The sequence below is a fragment of the Sabethes cyaneus genome, chromosome 3, assembly GCF_943734655.1.
Source record: "Sabethes cyaneus chromosome 3, idSabCyanKW18_F2, whole genome shotgun sequence".
NCBI classification, from domain to species: Eukaryota; Metazoa; Arthropoda; class Insecta; order Diptera; family Culicidae; genus Sabethes; species Sabethes cyaneus.
Genome location: NC_071355.1, coordinates 242,531,212 through 242,553,452, shown reverse-complemented (window position 1 = coordinate 242,553,452; position 22,241 = coordinate 242,531,212). Strand labels below are relative to the sequence as shown.

Sequence of the window (22,241 nt, the reverse complement as noted above, 5' to 3'; positions counted from 1 at the left end):
ATTTTGTGCTGATTTTGTTTGGTACAGTCGCTGCACCCATAGTAGTTTTTTATTACTGTTTTGTGTAATTTTGGATAACGGTGCACGCGGTCTCTCCTCTCTATCAAACTCGTGCGGGTGTTGTGAGAGAATTTAGCAAAAAAAAAAGCGTGTGGTACTCTCTTTGGCTAGCCGTCAAGAATTTTCTTCCGAATCGATCTCTTTTCCACAAAGTTTTGCGAAGTGTAGACGGGCCGAAGCGAGGCTCCGCGAGTGCTTTGAAATTGAAAATTAAACTTAAGTGTATTGATCTGACCGATTGAAGATAAACTTTATTCTACTTAGAATCGTGTTTTTTCTGTCTGTGCAATTGCCAATAAAAAATCCGTAAGCATCGCAGTGAATTACCCATTCCGTGCAAAAGAACATCCATAAAGTGCTCGTGAGCCAATAGCGAAAAAGGCGAAGAAATTCTGGTGCAGTTTTTAATAGCAGAAAAAGGTTTCCAAGTGATTAATTGAAGCAACTCGACAAAATGCCGCAGACGAAAGCGACCAACGGATTTGCCAGCAGCAATGGCCATAATGGCTACGAAATGGAAGACGGCTGTTCGTTTCTGTTCACCTCAGAATCCGTGGGAGAAGGACATCCGGGTAAGTGTTCACATTTTTAAATAAATTCTCGCCAAGTAGAAGTAGGTAGTAAAATTCGCACCTTTCAGCACCATCATATCTGGTGTTCGCCTCGTTCCTCAATTTTAGAGGTTATGTTTTGCATTTATTTTCAGCCTGCGAGTGTGTCCCTCGCGGTTTTGCGAATAGCAAGAAATGCGCATTTGAAATAATGCATTTCGTTACGCAATGCCGATTTGTGAGTGCCTTGGTTTTCCTTTGGTAATTACCCGCTTTTTATTTTGAAATAGTGAAAATACCAAAATACAAAACAATCTGTTTCCAATTGGAAAGTTCCCAATGTTTGGGTTGTGGAAAAAATGGCGACTATGAGATGGGATTTTTTAAGCCGATAGCACTGTTTTCGTAGAGGGTACACGGTTTGGCCTCGAAAAATTGTAATGTACATCAATTTTAGTTAGAATCAGTAGGTATGATTGATAAGAATTATCAACTGATACTAACTGTACAAAAAAGTTCTTCAGTAACTGCGCCATCGATTTCACAATTCGGAAAAAATGCGCTTTAAACTTCCAAAAGCAGCGGTAGGTCATTACTCTGGAGCGCAGTGTTGCTAGGTTGAATAGACTATAAACATTCTTGAGCACAGTGGGCTGGAATATCTGTTGCCGCGGAAGTAACTTTGTGTTTAAACACCAATATATTTTTTATCACTGCATGAAATTCTATGGAATACATTATGGAATTGCTACGCAGTCAAAATTGCTTCAAAAGTAAAATCTTTAAATTTTCATAGTTGAATCAAGTACACATGTAAGCACACTTTTTGCTTCCCTTAACCTAGCCTACAATTTTAGATACCTGCGATTTCGTTTATTTCGGAAAAAGTGACCATGCCTTCCCGTCTCATCGGGTCATGGATTACTTGTTTTGACTGAACCTAGACCAAGTTGATGTCTGTCATTCATCTTCGACCGACTTTGTCGATGATAGGTTGCTAAAATATAATCGAAACTGAAATCCCGTACGAAACCGTAGGTAGCAGGAGCTACCATTTTGTGTATTTTGCAGTTATTCTTGAAATTAGGAATTAGATTGCAAGGCTTTTATTTACTAATTGGTAGATATTAATACAAACTATGTACGTTTGAGATTAGCTCTAACAAACACCAGGATCAAATTGGCTGAGTCATTAGATTGATCGATTGATTTATTCACGAATTGGTTGCGGACATTTATTCTAGTTCATCCTGCCAGTTAGATGTTGGTAGATATCTGTTGGTTAGATATTCTCTAACTATTTTCTTTCAAAATCTGAATTGTAAAGAAAGCGTATTGAAAGAGTGCAATTGAAATTTTGTCGTGTTTTTGAATATGAATGTATTATACGCCGCGTATAATATATTTATAACCTCGAACGATCCTAATAAGGCCATTGCAAATTATTTTTGAAGTTCACCCCCTTGTTTGAAATTGGCATGAAAAATCGAGGGGTAAAAAAATAATTTGCCGGATATAAGTCAAAATATTTTTATAAAATCAATTGTCTGTGGACTCTACAGCCTAAAAAACTCGAAAAATGAGTACATAATAACGCTTCGAACACGGAACAGAAATGGAAATTTCAAACAACGGAATTTCCGATTATCGGCAAAAAAATTTTCATTCGATTTTGTCTTTCTTTTTGTATTTTTTGCATGGAAAATAATACGGATATATAAAAAGCAAGAATTGATTTAGTTTTCAAGTTTAAACTTTAAGTAAAAATGTTAGAAACGCAGTTTTCTTTGCTCGATTAGAAAAATGTTTTTTGGGTACTTTTTCAAAACGACCTATGTAACATTAAGAGACTCTTTGGTGTCCTTCCGATTGTTACGGCAGCTTAAATGTATTTCAAATCTAGAAGTGCCTATCTAGGATCTCTTGATGGATATATCGTTGGAGTGTGTGCCTATAGCATTGCACATTTCAACGATAGGAGGGCTCAACGAGGGTTTATTTGAATTGAATTTAGCTTCGTTCTAAAAATCTGCCTAATCAGTTTCATCTAGAAAACCGTTCAAGCATTATCTGTCGTAGTAAAAAAATTCACTTGACTAAATCGTACGCCGCCTTGATGAAGTCCATAAACAAATAAGTGCAAGCTGTACGCTACTGGAATTCCCTAGATTTTGTCTCTGACGCTGAAGTCAGCTTGATGTGACAAACTTAAGGCACCACAGAAGAGCACTTTATCGAATTGAGAAATGTTCATAATGGCCAAGCACACGAGAAACGCGAGAGAAAGTCGGGAATTTAAACCTATCTGGAAAAATATGGGAAAACTCGGTAATTTGGCGAACATTTCTCAAAATCGGGAAATTATGAATTGTCCCTCCAACGAGTCCAACGTTCAAACTGTGTTCGTTGCTGAAGGGGAGATACTGTCTGCCCTGGCAAGCCAGTTGTCCTTGGAACCTAGCGTGCAATTTTTGAGATACTAAAGTTGCGAAATTGCAGAACATATGCTTCACGGTTTCACTCACCATTGCGAAAGCGACCAAAATCCCGTATAAAACGAAGATTTCGGAAATGATCTGTATTAAGACTCGGCCATTTTCTAGTTAGTTTAATGCTCGGCGTTATATTTTTTGATTGGTTAAGCGATTGTACGGTCATCCAATTGGATATGACGGCTTTCGGCTTTCTTATTGTCTTCAGCATACGGTCAGAAATCGCTAAGAATAAATTTGGATTAATGAATGTAGAATTAGAGCAGCGGCGTAGCTTACTGGGTGCCTTCCTACGTACGGGGGCGTCTTGATCGTAGCGTTAAGGCAAAGTAGATCCGATTTCTAGTTTTAATGTGCCGCTGGATCTCCCTGTGACTAGTGTTGTTGTTTGCGGTCACTAGCGAGCGCAAATACGCGAACTCTACCACTTCTAGTTTGTCGCCGTCAACGGTTGGCGGTCCTTGGACGGCATGCGTTTGTTTCCTTTGAGCCTCTGTCTTTCATGTATCTGGTCCTCGATGCTGTTTTTACCTCAATCCTTGACTCCGCTTTCAGTCTAGTGTAGATTGCCTCCACAGTCGCAAAGTTCCTGGCTATGATAACAAAGTCATCTGCGATGCCTAGGAGTTGGTATGTCTCGTTTCGATGTCCGCTCGTCGGTTCACCCCTCCCCCCAAGAGCGATGTTGAACAGCATGTTCGATAAGCCGTCACCTTGTCTCAACTCTCGCCACGTCTTGAATAGACGCGAGTGTCCCCATGATCCTATGTAGTTCTGATCAGTCGCGTCAGTTTATCCGGCAAACCGCGCTCGTGCATTATCTGCCTTTTCTGCTCTCAATCTATTGTATCGTATGCTGCTTTGAAATCAATAAAGATGTGGTGCATTGTACTCCCGACATTTCTGTAACATCTATCGGATGGTAAAAATATGGTCCGTAGTTGCGCGAGACCCCTACGAAACCACGTGTTACCGGTGACATCCGGCGTAACAAGATTTGAAAAAGTACCTTATAAGCAGCGTTATGCCGCGTTAGTTGCAGCAGTCGAGTCGATCGCCCACTTTGTAGCTTGGACAAACCACTTCTTTCATCCATTCCTCTGATAGCTTCTCCACCTCCCAAATCTTGGACCCAAATAAGCCCAGCGTTTCTCGGCCATGTTCATTAAGCTCTGCCGGTAGACGGTCCTTTCCAGCGGCTTTATTGCACTTGGAGATCATGTGCTGGGACATTACTATCTTCCATGGGCATTCCTGGGTTAACTTCCGTTCTTGCCTTTTTCTGTCGCCATTGAGGTGTTCACCGAAGCACTGCTTCCACCCGTCAACCACCTTGCACTCGTTTGTGATTAGATCTCCTCCTTCGTCCCTAAACATGTCAGGTTTCCGTAGAATATCGCAACTATAAAGCTGTTGATATTTGTTTTGTATTTGTGCGAGAAAAACAAGCAAGGATATATTTTTGGGATTATTCGGTTCCCCGGGCACACCCTCTAGCTACGCTAATGAATTACAGTCACAATTGACAAGTTCATCTCTCAGTAGCGGTGAGGCAAATTCAGTCGCAGACAATTTTGGAAAAACACTAAGCGCTTTAAGTATCGCTTGACCATCCGAGAATATTCAGATTTTAGCATATCGTGAGTTGCGGTTTCCTAGCGGCACCTGCAGAATATTTTCGAAAAAAAAAGTTTGAACGTGTACTCTTCCAACTGCAAGAATTCAAATATTGTTGAAGGAATTGTACATGTTTTGTAGAGAGATTTTGGACTTTGGATGCTATAGTCACCAGGTTTACGGAATTAGGAACCAAAATTAACCTCACGGAATTAGGACACCTCACGTTATCCGCATTTCCTTTTGAGGCAGACGATTGTACATTCTATTGCAGTTAATGGCTAATTGGGTTTATAATTTATGGAAATTGTCGCTAATAGTAAGAAAGGTATTTTTCTTACTTGAGGGATGATTTAAATTTCTTAAACGGGACATATTCAATTGGTTTGATCGATTGTACGGCATCTCATCAATTTCTTGTACTTCAGATGACGATTTAGATTCTCTATTTCAGGGGTTTTCAGCCTGAAGCTGGTTCACCTTGTTTTGCTCTAAAATGTTAGTAGTTAGATTACCTGTCTTTATTTTATAATCGAAAAACGTAAAAGATTTTTGTCGTTAAAAATGTAAATCGGGTTTGGAGAACATCGGAATCGGGAAAAAGTCGGAAATTTTTTCAAGCAATTGAACCATTTCATATTCATATTTCATATTCTATCATCTATTCTATCATCTATTCTATCATCTATTCTATTGTAGATTTCGAGTCATCCTTTTCTGTGAATAAAGTAAATGGGGGCATACAGCCAGTCGTTCGGTATTCAGATTTTCAAAATCTTTTGGTGCTTCGGTTTACTTACCTTAATTCTAACATAGAAAACGCAATAGCACAATTATTGTGCGGTGCAGCGATGATCTCGTAAAATTAGTGCAGTAATATGACGAAAAGTTATATTTCGTAACCTGTATTTTCGCACGAGACATCAATTTTGATTAGATTCTAAAAAAATGGTTGTAAACTTTACGAATACATTTTACGTGCACGACATCAAATTCGTTTAGGCAGACATAAAGGGAAACAATTTGTGATCTGTTGGGTGGGACTTGTTTGTTCGATTCGTAGAAAGATTTCTGACCGACTGATATTAATAAAGACATAGTCCTACGTCAAAGTAAATTGCAGATGTGAATAAATTTCATTGAGTTTTGGCCCATTGTTCATTGTTATCAATATTCAATATTAAACTGGCAGCACTTGATACCGATGGGTGGCGCCGAGCGGGGAGCATTCATAATACCGCGACACGGAACCGTGCCGTGCCGCGCGAGATAGGTACGCGCGTGAGAGATGCAATAAGAATCTCAGGCAGGCATATGACGATACGGTGTCAGTGTTGTCGATTTTCTTCTTTCCGGGAAACACGCGTTTTTCTGAAAAAACACGTGGTGAATCAGCTTAGACTAGGTACACTACCTATTCATAGTAGACTTGGCGCAGTTGCGGATGTTTTTCTTGAATGGATTATGTTAATGCAGTCAGTCGACGTCGCGCCGGCTTGGCAGCAAAATTTATTCAGCACGGGTTATGAATACCATGGACCTACGTACGTATGTACGTATGTAAATTTAACTATAACAAAGCCATGCTTTTGGTTTTCAGACTTCAACTTTAGGAAGTCGATCGTTATCAATGACATATCTTCTGGCAGGGAGGGCGCGCGTGCATTCCTCAGCGTGTTTTTGTGATGACCTTTGCGGATTGCGCTTTAATTTTTGTTTTGTATGGATGTATTTTTAGTCCTAGTCTTGATCTTAATCTTAAACATGGACGTCGTTCTGATGAAAGGCTGGGCCGAACGCCCAGAGTTAAAGTTACTCCTTCGAAATATCAGGATGCGTTCTATTTTTCATGTTTTAGGGCTCAAAAATGAATAAAACGTAAAGTTTAGACCAAATGTTATTTACAGAAAAATAAAGACTATTACTGTGCTTAAAGGTGGGATAAGTTAATAGTTTCCTAACCCAATTTTTATTACGTTTTTTAATTTCGAAAAACCAGTTTCATATTTATTTAATTGTTTGCACTTAGACTTAAAGAAATTTTGGTTTTACCAGTTATATTAAATCACACCTTCGAATGTTTACTGTATACTAATTACTTGCCATTCATTCTCTTGCCATTAACGCAGACAAGATGTGCGACCAGATCAGTGACGCAATTCTCGATGCACATTTGGAGCAGGATCCAAATGCAAAAGTAGCCTGTGGTAAGTATTTCGCCGCCTAAAGTAAACACTTTCAGAGAGTATAATATAATTAACCCAGCGCTTGTTTTTCTCGACAGAAACTATTTCGAAAACTGGAATGATTTTGCTGTGCGGAGAGATTACTTCAAAGGCCGTTGTTGACTATCAGAAGGTGGTACGCGAGACGGTGAAGCACATCGGTTACGACGACTCCTCCAAAGGTAACGGAAATCACCCTATTTTCATACATATTCTTCCGATGATGCTCAATCGAGACAATGCGTTGAGCTGCGAGAATGTGTGCTGAATGTGTGTGCCTTAAATTCGTTTACAAAATTTCCCGTTGTCCTCTCAGGCTTCGATTGGCGCACGTTGAATTTGTTGATCGCGATTGAGCAGCAGTCCCCCAATATTGCCCAGGGCGTACACGTCGATCGCGACGAGGATGATGTAGGAGCCGGTGATCAGGTACATTTTACGGCTTCTAGGGACGGATGGGCGAAGATAGTCGTTGTGTTTGTGTGATTTGCCATCAGTCATCCGTAAATCATATTAATCATTCATGTCGCTCTTTGAGCTTGTTCAAATATCATGTATCTTCACCCTAATGAGTCGGTAGTCCTGCATGGGTAAAAATGACAACTACGTCTAGCTGGGTTAGGAATGGAATATGCGACTGTCAGAAAGTTCAATTGAACACGTGTGTGCTAGCTAGCTAGCTAGCACTCTTTCCTGGTGCTGTGTGACGTTATTTAGTCTGAAAGGTTATCGCGCTAGGGCCAGCAAATCGGATTCTCATGAGAAATACTGAATTTCAATACCTCGCAAGTGGAGAAGCTCGTGGTTGGCTTATTCAGCACGTGTTTTTTCCAGTCGTCTGCACTAAACGGTGTGAACCACGTTTTTCGCTGTCGTTATGTAATATCCGTAAAATAGGGGGGAATGTGCAACAGTTAGAAACAGGACAGTATGAAAATATGACACCCCTTAGCTACCAATCTAACTAAAAAATTAGCTTTTTATTCAGGAAATTCTAGTCGTCTACTTTTACGTTCAAATGTCCGCTGCCACCATACTCGTAACTACAAAAACGGTAGAATATAGCCAGGATAAAATTTGCTTACTTAGGAGAGACTGTAATTCAAAGACTATCTGTCTATCCCCATCATCTATACGACTACTGCCGACTCCTTTTAGCCCCACACTCTCCCCTTACTACAAATATTGTGTAAGCATTAGTTCGCTTCGTCTCGTTTTACGGTTCATGGAACTGGGTTCCCATTGCGCTTGGGTTCGTTCTATACGCGTTGTACGTTTCACATCAGACATCGCAGAAATATTAGTCTTCTGGTTTCGTTTATTCGAATTCGACATGTGTCGTCTGGTGCTTTAAATAAAATAAAATGTGTCGTCTGGCTTACCCAAAGTCCACCGGATCTCCATCGTGCACTCCGTTTGCGCTCTCTCAGCAGTTTCACTGGCGGCACGCGAACGTGTTTACAAATTCAGCATTCTCGTCAGAAGCGAAGCGCACAGTAAACAACAGCAGTGCATCATCGTTAGAAGATAGTCGTTTGTTTTTGCAACATTTTGCCCACAGATTTGGTGGATTCCTTAAGAGTATTCGGCGATTCGCATGAGATAGATCAAACAAATAACCCTAACTGACGAATTGTATTATTTGCACGTTTTTCTTTTACTTCCATCGCATGCAAACGGGGGATATTATAACGAACACGTAATATTCATAAATCTCAACCAAACCAAACCAAATCAAACTCAACCAAACGAAACAGGATTCGATTACAAGACATGTAATGTACTGCTTGCACTGGATCAACAATCACCAAACATTGCGGCCGGAGTGCATGTTAATCGTTCCGAAGAGGAAGTTGGCGCCGGAGATCAGGTTAGGCTAATATAGATTATCATGCCTGTATTTTTTGTTGTTGTTAAGCTCCCTTGAATGCACCTTGTAGTAGTCTATCAATCTTATTATGTTCAGTATAATGTCATTTGGCACCCCTGGGTTATCTCGATTAGGTAAGGTCCAGAAGTAGAGAAATTAACAAAAAAAAATGGTTGATAGCATTCAGTGGCACCTTCATATTTTACTCATAATTTATATAATCGGCGTGTGGCTGCTCATTGGTGGTAGGGTTGTTAATTTTACGGTTATCGCATGTTTACGAATAAAACGACCCGCCGAAAGCGAAAAGTTTATACACAAACGAACGAACGACAGACTTCTGGCACGAAAAATGTTTTTGTGGCTCTGCTATCATCTCTCACAGTAATCTTTTCATATTCGCCTTTAGACTAAATAAACAAACAAATAACCATCATATGATTTTCTAGTCGGGTGTTCTACGGGTGGTAGGCTTAAGCATTTAGATTAAATGTTAAATTGTTTTTATTAGTTTGTAGATTTTTGGCCCATCAGTCATTATGAATGTTGAGCTGAAAACCCCCACATTCAAAAATAGGTATTAAAATTGCAGTCGACAGCAATTTATTTTATAGTTTATTGATTCTGGTAGTAGCGAACAATCTGAAAGTTTTTTTTTTGCTTAAAAAGTGCGTAATGAAGCGAAAAATATGACGGAAAATCAAGCCAATACACTGTTGGTTGAATTGAGCTAAAATCATCGAGGCTAACTGATATGAGGACGACCGACCCCCAGCAGTTATTTTGATTGTAGAACAAGTATTCGTTATTTTAGAACGTAATAGCCATTATCAGTTCTAGGAAACAGAGCATATTGATGTTTCCGCATACATCGAAATAAAATAAAACGTCGTAACTAATGGACGTCAGGCAGCTTACTTTAGAGGATATTCTAATTGCGTTTTTTGGTAGCGTACTTCGGCTAATCTTAATCTAATAACCTCCTATGAAAAGAGGTTAATATCGTCACACGAACCTTAGATCGGATCTCAGATAACGATCCAAGATTGATCGCCAAGGTAAACGCGAAGGTTGGAATGATGAGGGTAATGTCCTAAGGTGCACTAACTTTGCGGCTTCTCGAGTTGTAGGCTGCTGAAGACAAGGCAAAATAAGATTTGATGGAGAATGCCAGCAAGTGAAGGAGGTGAAAAACTGAATAAAATGTCCTAGTATTGCCACGAGGGATAATATGTCCGAATATCGACCGGCAATCGTAATGTCTAAACTGTTATACGTTGTTGGACTTCATACGTAAGTGAAGGAAGACCACAAAATTCGCAAGCCCTCCCTTTAGCGAATAGTCAAATGGTACGTTTTCCTTCTGGTGCATTTCTGGCCAGTATATTTGTAGCAGAATCAATTATTTCTGCAGGAACGTTACCATTAGAATTACTTCAGAGACTGCACTGGGTGCTGGCATATTTAGTGACGATTTTGCTAAATTATTTGGCTTGCCATCCCATAGTAATGCTTTGTGTTTTCAGTAGAGAGGTTGTCCGCCCGCGAGTCAAGAAGGTTCAAATATCCATGGATATAGGTAATTGAACCATCTGCCCTAACTTGCGACGTTTTGCAAACACGCTCGGCCATCGGCGGAGATCAATTGGTTGTTAGGAAAAATAATGTGAGCCTAGCCCAAGTACCGACAAGCGCCGATCGAGTGTGATTTTTATACGGAAAAAACACTTAGGAAGCTAGCTAACGATACGCGCAAATTCTATGAAAAAGGAAACTAGTCCCGTAAGGGCTTTACAGCAAAACGTGACTTGTCTACAGACGAAGATGAAAACCTATTAACAAGCGAGCGTGAAGTGGTCAACCTGAGAGTGCCTACAAACTATATTATCGTCTCTGCTCCCGATCTTGAGGAGATCCGGCGAGAAATCTAAGGATAGCCTCAGATGGCCATGCTGGCTTTATGAGGGCAGACTATTACACTGCGAAAAATCCTTTCGAAATGTCGGAAATACAATGTGCCCTCACACATTATATTTTCTTTAATTTTAAAGAAGCATACGATTTAGTCGAATAAGAACAACTTTGGTAGTTAATGCACGAGTACGGATTTCCGAATAAACTGGTCAAAGTTACTGATATTAGTCATGAAGTACAGAGACGGTTCCAAAGAGGGTCTTTTACCGAATTGCATAGCAAGCTAAAACCTCGCAGTTTGCAAATGCAAGCGCAAAACTTGCGCAAACTCCCGGTGTTATCCACCATGAGTAAGATCCTGCGATCAAATGTACGGTGCGAAGGTCGACGATGCCCTGTTTGCAAGCGATAAATACTTTGTCATGATTTTTTAAGCAACTGTTAAACTATCATGGGATTCTTCAACGGAGCAGAACGGAAAAACACAACTTTACACTTTGGCAATCGACTATATTCTGATCAGCTAATTCTACTCTTGCTTTTAGCTAAACTTGAGAGATCAAACAACAATAACAGTAATATAAATCATCTCTGCCCACTATACTATAGATCGACTTTTACACTTTACTTGATCATTGATCAAATTGTATATATAGGTACCTATTACTGATAATATTTATTGCTTGATCGTGTTGAAAGGTATAACATACAGATGATCGGTTGAGTGGAGTACATGCTACTCAATCCCAGCTAAGCTACGTGACTAACCTCATTGTCCTCGGTGCTAGGCAGGATGTTACTTTGTGATAATCATAACCGCTAAGAGCCGTCGAGAGAACAAAATCTTGTGATCAGTGCTAAAGATACACTGTTTGTCATGAACTATACTGGTCATGCGCTGTCGTCGAGGGTGCTAATAGAGCGCGTGTTCGGGACGATTGTCGAGTAGTAGCTTAAGGCATATAGCAAAAGCAGTCCTACAACATATAACATTTTATTTCAGAAATGATGTTATGACTTTTGTAACTATAAGTAGAGAATACATTTTATGAACTTAATGTTACTTCATATATACCGTGACCGCTCCTAATTCTGCGCATTTTTCTTTATATAAGTGTTTTTTTTTAACATTTTGCATAACTATGATCTTTGCTTAATTTTTTTATAAATGTCTGTTGAATATTACGCCATTATTCATAAACGGGCCATAATATTTGAGAGCGAAATAATTTAACGTGAAACTGAAAGTATTTTATATGGCAGAAAACATCGTCGTTAGCTCCAACGCCTAAGATTATCCTTCTAGAAAATAACAAATTTATGATCGAAATTCTTTGCAACGATCAAATTATCCAGCATAATTAGAAAGAATAATTAGTTTCAGTCATGTTTTAGACAAAAAGAGTGATTGCATGCATTGCTTTCCTTAGAAAAATGCGATGCAATAATGCGCAGATTTAGGCACAGATTTTTTATTCATGTTCCAAATTCTGCGCAGCAATGTATCCTAAGAAGAAATCGCGAAAGAATTGCTGAGGCAAGGTTGGTTCGAATCGGATCAAAACTCACTCACTCCCCATTCATTTGCCGATTCAATACATGCAGATCACGACATGCTAGTATCTTCTTGCGAAAAGAGAACCAAAGACGCAAAAGTATAAGGCGAAAGAACAACACGTGAACCTCTATCGCCGATAAACCTTTGTGTGTGTATCGCTGCTTGCGTGTGTCATATTTGATTCTCTCCGAGTGAACGGATCGGCGATAATTATCGTTTCCCGATACGAGTGAGTGATGAGTCTTGAACTTCCGATCGAATCACTTGGCGATAATGCATTACAGCGATCGGAAGAAAATTTTATCGCAAGCAGCAAACACAGGAAACAATCCGCGAGCGGCGGGTACCTACGCATAATTTTGAATTGATATTGGCAAATAGAAGCCGTATACCACTAGCACAGCTGTGTAAACACTAAGATGGCCGTTATTACATAAAAATGAGCTTGATAATTTTGACGTAGGACTACGTCTTTTAACATAATAGACTTCATTTTAAAATATTTTACTAGGTTTGAAATTGCTATCTTAACGTGTGATTTGCCTTTGCAGGTGGATTTGTATCGAACCGCGTTGGCGGATGCAAAAGAGGAAGAGATAACAATTGTAAAATTTTGAATATTTCTAGTGTGATTTGAGATCACGGATGATGTCATTCGGTTTAGGTCGTAAAGTAGTCATTCCCTCGACGGCAACTTAATCCGGCTCGAAACTTCTCATATTACGCAAAACAATTACAATACAGGCTGCGATTTATGTTCATTGCGGAAGTGTAATTGATGATTTGTATTTACTTTATATGAGCAATCTACCCTTTAAAACTTTAAAAGGACGTAACTAAATACAACTTACCTATACGCTATACATACTCAGCAATTTATTGTAAAAAGGATCTATCAAAACTCAGAAGTGTTTTAATCATGTTCAAATTTAGTAAACCTTTTTGGTTTTTAAAACAATTTTAGATTTGTATTTTTTTCGTTTGGCGTTTAGGTTGGCTTTTTCTGAGGCCCTCTCCTAAAAATCAATTTTCAAATAACTTTGGGACAACCAAATCGATTTTAATGATTTTACTACCAAATAAATGGTTTTGTCATTCTTTATATTTAAATGTCAGTCCAAGTTATATGGAATAAATTGTAAAGCGTCAACTAACAGTTGAATTATGTTCCCAAGATGTTTCGAGTTCCATATCAAATAACATGTAAGATGGTATAGCAAAGGTTCCTTTCACCACCAGCTGGATTAAATCCGGGTTTTTACACGAATTTCGGAATTTACGTGGATGTGCTCAAAACATCTTTTTTATACGTACCTAGGTTTGACAATTATAAGGTTTTTTAACGCGAATTTCGAAATTTACGTGGTTTTTACGCGAATTCACGAGTTTTTCTAATCGAATTTGGCAACAAATCCAAGTCCACTATGTTGCCAAAATCGAAACCGTGCCAAATCGAGACCATTTTTGGATATGAAAATATTGAATGTAGATGCGTTAGAAATTGACTAAATATTATTAATCAACGATTGCAAGTCCGCCAAGAGTTATCCGTCCGGTGCAAGTAAGTTTTTGGCAACCTGCGATAAGACGTAGTCTTGCGGCAATAAAAATATTACTGTTCGTAACATTCATTTTTCGTCATTTAAGGCTTGTATGCGGAAACTGACTGTTATTTAAGCATATTTTTTGAAGTGAAATATTTTATGTTGCCAAAAACGGATTATTTTGTTACTAAAATCGAGGCACGCCAAAATTGAACTATGCCAAATGTGAAATCCCACTATATAATGGCCCTAAATCCACAGAGGCGGTGATATGGATAACCAGAATAACAGTGTATCAACGCAACTGAGTACGCAAAGCGGTTTTATAAACGTGCAGGGCCATTCAAATCTTTGCTTTCCACGCGCTACCTCGTTCTTAAATTTCAAACCTTGCTGAACATCTGTTTAATTCAGCCATAATATTTTTTGCAAACATTTTAATGAACAGCAAGTTGCTGCGTTGTATTTATATTAAAACAATATCAGACATCACTATATCCTCCATTCGCCAACACAATTGCAACAAAAATATCCATAACCGAAAAATCTTACATTTTTTTCCAAGCGAAAAAAGAACGATAATCATCCAATGATCGCAATCCTTTCTCATCTGCGAAAATTATCGCCTGGCGATCCTTTTCCGTGATATTTACACACAGAGCGAATCACGAGAGAGTGAATCGCATTCCCCCTGGCGCGTATACGTTTAGGATACAATACAGAGAGAATTAACTCACAGGTTTGCCGATTGTGCTCACACACGGAGCAGCATCGTACGATGAATATAGCAATACATTGATAGACGATGTCGTTTCATATACCGAGAAAAAGTTGAATGCCACTCACAGTTTTCTCGCGGATCACCAACCCTGTGCTGAGGTATAGAGGCATAAAAATTCAAGTAGAATCTTTAACTTGCATTGATTAGAATCCTGTGCTGTGTCTCGGTGTCCGAAGTTACGAATGCCAATTCATGAAACCATGTCTTCTACTTTTTTTAATGGCCAACCTCGTGGGGCTGTCAGAGAGTGGGAAAGTGGTTGCTATATGAAAACACAATTTTTAGTATTAGTCTAAAGTGTAATGTTCAGTAGGCAGAAAACCCGAATCAATTCGCCCTTCACGTTATCGAGAATAAAACCTTTAAAATGAGGCAATCAAAATGATAACAATATTCCCTTGCCACCCGGGCAGCACAAGAAGGCCGGATCATGGACTTGGTAATGGTAATGGCTGATGACGGATTTTTTGGTGTGCTTTCAGCGTATGAAGACATAAAGAGCATGGCAGGTGTATTTATTGTCACTTTTTGGGTGCGCAGAATTAGGAGCAAACATGCGCAAGAATTAGGAACATGGGCAAGAAAGTGCGCAGAATTGGGCACCGTGGATAAGTTTACAAAACGAAAAATATACTCAATTGTTGATCGACTTTTAATTCCCAAATTTTTTACCAGATATTATAGACCGTAGCACTACACGTTGCTGCTATCCACGTTGTTAATTTAAATCTAGAATACTTAGAATAGCGGAAGAATTATAAAAATGTCTTGGTACGTTCACGGTATTAGTAACAAATATATTTGTACTTATTGACATTTATACCAGTACCAGTCAAAATATTAGTACTGTTGATATATCTAGTGTTAAAGCTGGACCCTTCTTTATTGCCAGACTTCACAGCCGGTTATTAGAGTACAGGATAATTAAGGGGCCAACGCAACGATCCTACTGACTCGTAACAGCACCGCTTGTCTTGTTAGACGAGCATCGTATCTCAAAGCAGCTAACTGAGTTTCAAGAATACACTCACATTCAGTATTTCCAACGAGTTGTAATATTTCCATCAACTTGGCAAATCCTGTCGTTCAAGCTGCTGTTTTTGAACGAAATGTCAGTTTCGAACGAAACATAAATCTTTTATATAACTGGGATGGCGAAGGCGATCTACAGTAGACCAAAGGGAGCTGGGAGGGTTGCGCAAAAAATCGATATATCACCTAATATATGATAAGTGAGCTGGTACCGACTACCGAATGCCCGAAACACAAATGGCCGAATAACAAATAACCGAAATGCAAATGGCCGAATTTCAACAACTGCCCACTGCCGGGAATGCTGAAATTGTATTTAGTCGAATCACTTGGGGTTCGCTCGTTTCGCTCATTAAAAGGTGCGAGATCTATTTACCGTGTCAGTAGCGAACATTTCCTTGGAAATTCAGGGCGGCATATACCCAACAGTTCGAGCAGTTCGAAGGCCGCGAATATTTTCTATGACACTCGGCCATTTGTGATTCGGTCGTTAGATCAATTATGCCATTTGTTATTTCGCCCATTCATGTTTCGGCCAGGTGCAAGAGAAAGCAACGTTCGCCTCCCACGCATAGTGATGACTCCTCGATAAATTTCGGGTATGCAATTTGCAGACTCACCTTTTGTTTATAGACTTCAAAGCGGCGTACCATTCAGTTAAACGAAATGAGCTGTAGCAGATTATGCTTGAACATGGTTTTCCAACAAAAATGATTAAACTGAGTAGTGGAAGAAGCGTGCACGCATCTTAAAAAAGTAGCTGCAAGGATAGGCGTGCTCTGTAAGACAAGACGGTGGTGCTTTACAACCACGAAGCGAAAGAGAGCGACCGAAATCTTGACGTTTTTGAACGGAAGATCCTGCGATCAATTCTTGGCTGCATATTAGATAAAGGAGTGTACCGCAGGCGCATCAATCATGAAATATACCAGTTATACAGAGATGCGGATATTGCGAAGCGACTAAAACCATGCAAGCTACAATGGGCTGGCCACGTAGCAAGGATGCCAGAAGAAAGACCAGCGAAAACAATATTATGCAAACCCCGTACTCGTTGGATGAGCGCTGTTGGCGATTCGCGAGCGGTAACTCAAGACCGAGAAGTGTGGAGACGGCTCCTGAATTCGGCACGGATTCAATCCGGCTTTTCGCCGAAAAAGTAAAGTAAGTAAGGACTTGAAGTGGTTGATGAGTTCGTAGGTTTAGGATTATTAGTCACCGCCGGGAATAACACAGGCAAGCATATGCAACGACGCATTTAAGCTGGAATTTGGGCATTTTTTACCTTCCCGAAGGCGTTTCGATCGAGGAGTATGCGTCTCTGCGCAGAGTTAACATTATTCCTTGCAGATATTTGACTAATGAAGGAAATCGTAAACAAATTATCCTCCAGGATGATCCAACGAACAGTAGCAAATATTTTCACAGATATTAAATTTATCACACCCAGAAAATATCCATCCAGGATCAGATGGCATTCGAAAGCAATCCATAGAGCAATTGGTTATGAATTTTGAATGTTTCTCTGATGTGGAATTTAATATGGAAGAGACGGAACGTGCTAGATGGCTCGATCAACTAGATCGAAGCTGACATGCGAATATGGTGACGTTGGAGAAATTGACGAAAAAATATATCAGAATAAATGAGACCTGGTAGAATTTTGGCAATCGTGTTTCATGCGCTCGTGAATTGGCACTCATTTATTTCTCAGCAACGTTCAAGCCTGTGAACGATTCATGTTTTTCTCTCGAAAATAAATATTTTGTCTGCTGCTTGTTGGCTGAGCTGATAACGGTAGTTGCCATTTGATACGAATCGATAGTAATAATTTATTATAGCCTAATCAAATTAATGAACGAGTGGCTCCCTTATGGTATCTTTTTATCTATCTATGCTCATAATTTATTTTCTATCATACGGCACAGGTTGCCAATACAAGACAGAAGTCAACGAAGAAGTTTATGTTACTTAAAAATAAAGAGCCATGCTCCAAATTCCTCCAAATTTCTCTATCATATTATTCAGGACAATCGACATGAACTGATCCGTACAGAATATTGCAACGTTACGCAAACTGGACGTTACTATTTGTAAAAAAAAATTGTTCTTTTCGAGGGTTATAAGTGCTTAGATACCTCTGAAGATGATGATGTAAATAATCATGAAGTGATGATGTAAAAAAGAGGATTTTTTGATAGATTAAAATATTAAAGACCACGATTCGAATAGTTCCCTCCCGACATGATAGGCAATCGAACACGATGCCAGCATGAGACGGAGGCCGTACATTGAACTCTCCTTGACCATCAAAAGCACAAGTTCCGCCGATAAGAATTTCCTTTCGAAGCAAATTTTAGGTTAACCAAAAACTTCGAAACTGACCTTCTCTTTTATTAGTTGAAGATTATCAGTAGTACCTATAATTGGTATTAACTCATATTTATTTTGTTTGGTCGCATGAATCTGCAAACGTAATATTTCTTAATTGATCATTTTCGCGTGATCAAGCGCACGCAAAAGCAGACAATTAATCGTATATGTAGATTAGGTTACACATCAATTTAATGTAACACCAAGCGGAAATGATCATCAAAGTCTGGATGATAACGACCGCGCAGAGGCTTGTCGTTCGCTTAAAAAAAAATTAACGATTGTTCGCAACCACGAGACACAGACGTCACTGCTATCAGTACCTATTTTCACGAATGAATGAAAAATAACCATGACTTGCCAAATGCACCCCCTAATCTACCTCCCCATTATTGTTGCTTTGCTTTCACTGTTGTACAAAAAAACCTCTCACCCAATTATTATTATCTCTAAACTCGCCAAATTGAAACCAAATCATCTCACGACTTCGTTTTAAACCAAACAAAACAAAAACCTTTCGCCAGGGACTGATGTTTGGCTACGCGACCGATGAAACGGAGGAATGCATGCCGCTAACCGTGGTGCTGGCGCACCGGTTGAACGAAAAAATTGCCGAACTGCGCCGCAGCGGGGACTTCTGGTGGGCCCGACCGGACTCGAAGACTCAGGTCACCGCGGAGTACGTGTTCGAGTCGGGTGCGTGCATCCCGCAGCGGGTGCACACCATCGTCGTGTCACTGCAGCATTCGGACAAGATCACGCTGGAGGATCTGCGCAGCAACATTATGAACAAGGTGGTGCGCGAGGTAATCCCCGCCAAGTATCTGGATTCGAACACGATCGTACACATCAACCCGTGCGGGTTGTTCATCATCGGTGGACCGCAGGTAGGTGTTTTCTCCATCGGACTGTGTTAAGATGGATTGTAAAAAAAAAGTGTTTTTCGTTATTCTAGGGTGACGCTGGCCTAACTGGTCGAAAGATCATCGTTGACACCTACGGCGGTTGGGGAGCGCACGGTGGTGGTGCATTTTCCGGAAAGGATTTCACCAAAGTGGACCGTTCGGCGGCATACGCTGCCCGTTGGGTCGCTAAGTCGCTGGTCCGGGCAGGAATTTGTCGACGTTGTTTGGTACAGGTAGCGTACGCTATCGGTCTTGCTGAACCGCTCTCGATCACAGTATTTGATTATGGAACTTCCTCGTACAGCCAGAAAGAGCTTCTAAATATTGTCAAGAAAAATTTCGACCTGCGTCCCGGAAAAATCGTCAAGTAAGTTGCCTCTTAAAAAAACCAATGAAATTGAAGGTTTTAATGCTTTTCGGTAATTTTGCAGGGATCTTAAGCTGAGGACGCCCTTCTATCAGCGTACTAGCACATATGGTCATTTTGGACGCGAAGGTTTCCCTTGGGAGGAACCGAAGGAGCTGTTGTTGCTTGATTGATTGCCTTCGGCACGCGCAGGCGCCGTCGCTGACAGTGACAGCGATGACGATGAGGTCGCACCGACCCTTTCTAAGAAAGCCAAGTTCAATGTTCAAGCATAACCGAGAAAAGTGTTTTAGATTGACCATATGCTTCAGTTTTTACGTGTAAGTGTGTTTAAGTTCCCGTGACAGCAATGTAATGTTTATTTAGTGGTAGGATCTTTTGCCCTACGTAGTGTTGCAATTGCGGCAACTCCCCACATCGTGTCATACCAAGAAATTCTGAAAATAGCCAATATTTCCCCGGTTTTTTGTACGTCTAAGATTGTGAATTATTCAAGTTCCTGTGTATTTAATCGAATCATTCAGTTTAGATCAGGTTTAGTTACCTCTCCAGTTTTTTTCCTTCCCCAAAAAGAAGCAAAGTTGTTCACAAGTAATCCACTGAGTAGCATGTCTCAGAATTATAAAAATCCAATTTTAAAACAACCGCATTCGATGATTAAAAATTGTAAAAGAATTTCTTCGCACTTTGTGTAACCTTCGTTAGACCCAGCTCTACAACCTTAGATGAAAACGAAAAAAAAAAACAATTGCAACAATGTTTCTACACTTAGTTCATACGCTTAAGCTCCATTTCAAATCGAGTAAAACAGTAAAACAATATCGTATATTCTTGAAAAAAACAGTGACATAGTGTTTACAAAAGTACAGAGTAAAAACATTTAAAAAATGCAAAAAAAAAACAAGAAAAAAAATCATCCAGTTTATGGATGTACGTGCAATAATGCATAGGAAAAAAGAGGTCTCGTGAAACTTTTTCCAGGCTAGATCATTCCGTTGGCCACAGTAGGAACCCCATCAAGTGCGTTCCCAGCCCGACATCCTTGGGAATGCTGCCTGCTGCAAATTCGTTGTATGACGTGAAAAAAATCAGTTCAAATGTTTTATAGTGATAAATATTTTGAGGTAGAAGTACAATAATAGGAGAAGGTACAGATACAGAGGGAAAGAGTAACCAAGAGAGATGGCATGAAATATGTAAGATATAAAACTTTTGCAAGTTAAAACTTCGTTGAATTTGGATTATGCATTCCATGTTATACATTTGCTTTCACATCTACGATTGAAGAACGACTCGACAACCATCATTGGGTAAACGTGTTTGGCGTGTTTGTTGTTAATCAGCATTTAGGACGGTAATATCGTGTTACATTATGAATCGAATGGTGCTTTTTGGGAACCTTATGACGGGACGATCATCAGCTGACGAGGACGGACCGATAGGACAGACTCTATACTCGGGACCTTGATTCAGAAACAGTAAGAAAAAAGTTCTAGCGATCAACTGCCAGTTTTTTAATTGATTTGAATGTTATTGTAGTTATTAATAAAGATTCACACAAGACGCAAATACGGGCAAATGCTAAACACGCTAGTTCTTCGCGCAATATCCACACACAAACAGAAACGGAATCTCCACACTTTTTGTAGGCTTGTGTGTTTCTAGAATTTATAATCCATAAATCTAAATTCTAGAAGCACAGACCTACTGCCGTCGTTCGTAGAATTTTCATCCTTCCATCAGACAGAGAGAGAGAGAAAACAGAGCACAAAATAGAACGTATTCCTTCCGACTGACAGGGACTTTTTCAACGGATATATTTTGTTTTCAGAAATTCACATTTCGAATGCAATCAATCAGCCAGCCTAGCTATCGAACATAAGGATTATCCAATCCAATATTTTTCAATCTTTTAATAATCCACACGCAACGAAGTTTATTTTTTTCGCCCGTTCATACACGTTTTGTGTTGTGTTTACGTAAAGGAAATTATTTGTGGAAAAGAGCCATTTCGAAAACACTCCGGTCCGCTGGATGGTTGAACAGTGCCGAGCGGTACGAACAAAAAAATCAGCAAAAAAATCCTTTAAAAAAATAGCGTAGATTTCTTCCCGATAAAATAGGCAACAATCAACAGATGCTAGAGTATTTAGTTTTGATAAGTTTGTACTAGGTAATGTAACATTATACAAGTTATACGCACCAAAATTTATCAAAACCAACTGTCTAACTTCTAATTCAATCAAATGAGCAAAAAAAATAATGCAATAATAAAATGTACCGCACGCACGCCTCGAAAAAGACACGGGACCAGCAAAAAAAGAGTTTCAGTGAATAGTTTTTTTCTTGAAAAAAAAAAAATACTACTTAAGATAAAAATTACTTATCGCGCTGATAGAAGGCGATGACATGAAACATTCAGCAAATTTGTATGGAATAAATAAAACAACAAAACAGTAAAAAAGAAAAATAGAAAATCAATAAAACTAAATTTACTACTTCCGGTAGCGAAACGAAAAGCATGATTGTGTGTTTTTTTCAATTTACCCTTAAGCCCAACTAGATTACCAACACCGTTTCGGTTCGATTGAAACGGATCGAGGGCCACAGGGTCCTGGGTCAACCTCCTGGCTGGTACGGATTACGGATTTGGCGTGGTACACAAACTACGAAACGCAAAAAATATAGTTTTTTGACCCCCTCCCTCCCCTATGTAACAAAAAGTAACGCTCGGTATAGCCCCCCCATTAAATTACGTAACGTTAACTGAACCTCTCCCCTGTCATTGAATAAAAATCGCACAATCCGTTTAATTTTTTTATTCTTACAAACTCAAGAAACGAACCGATTCTACCTTCCTATCAAAACCACTCTGATCAGAAGTCAATTCTGAATTCTGATCAAACTGTATGATTTAACACAACCAGGTCTGAGTTCAGAACAGACATTTTG

At 39.5% G+C, this 22,241-nt stretch overlaps 1 protein-coding gene across 2 annotated transcripts; it reads left to right on the top strand.

Annotated features, from left to right (window-relative positions):
* LOC128741937 (S-adenosylmethionine synthase) lies at window positions 1-21,803 on the top strand. Of its 2 annotated transcripts, none has more exons than XM_053838068.1 (7): window positions 1-632; window positions 6,850-6,927; window positions 7,005-7,127; window positions 7,262-7,374; window positions 18,542-18,904; window positions 18,973-19,289; window positions 19,354-21,803. In XM_053838068.1, exons 1-7 carry the CDS (start codon window positions 515-517, stop codon window positions 19,460-19,462), a joined length of 1,221 nt encoding a protein of 406 aa, XP_053694043.1. In that variant the 5' UTR covers window positions 1-514; the 3' UTR covers window positions 19,463-21,803. The 2 variants fall into 2 exon arrangements, with proteins under 2 accessions (XP_053694043.1, XP_053694042.1); XM_053838067.1 differs by lacking the exon at window positions 7,262-7,374 and adding an exon at window positions 8,703-8,815 and having other exon boundaries at window positions 7-632.
* The last annotated feature ends 438 nt before the right edge of the window (window positions 21,804-22,241 follow it).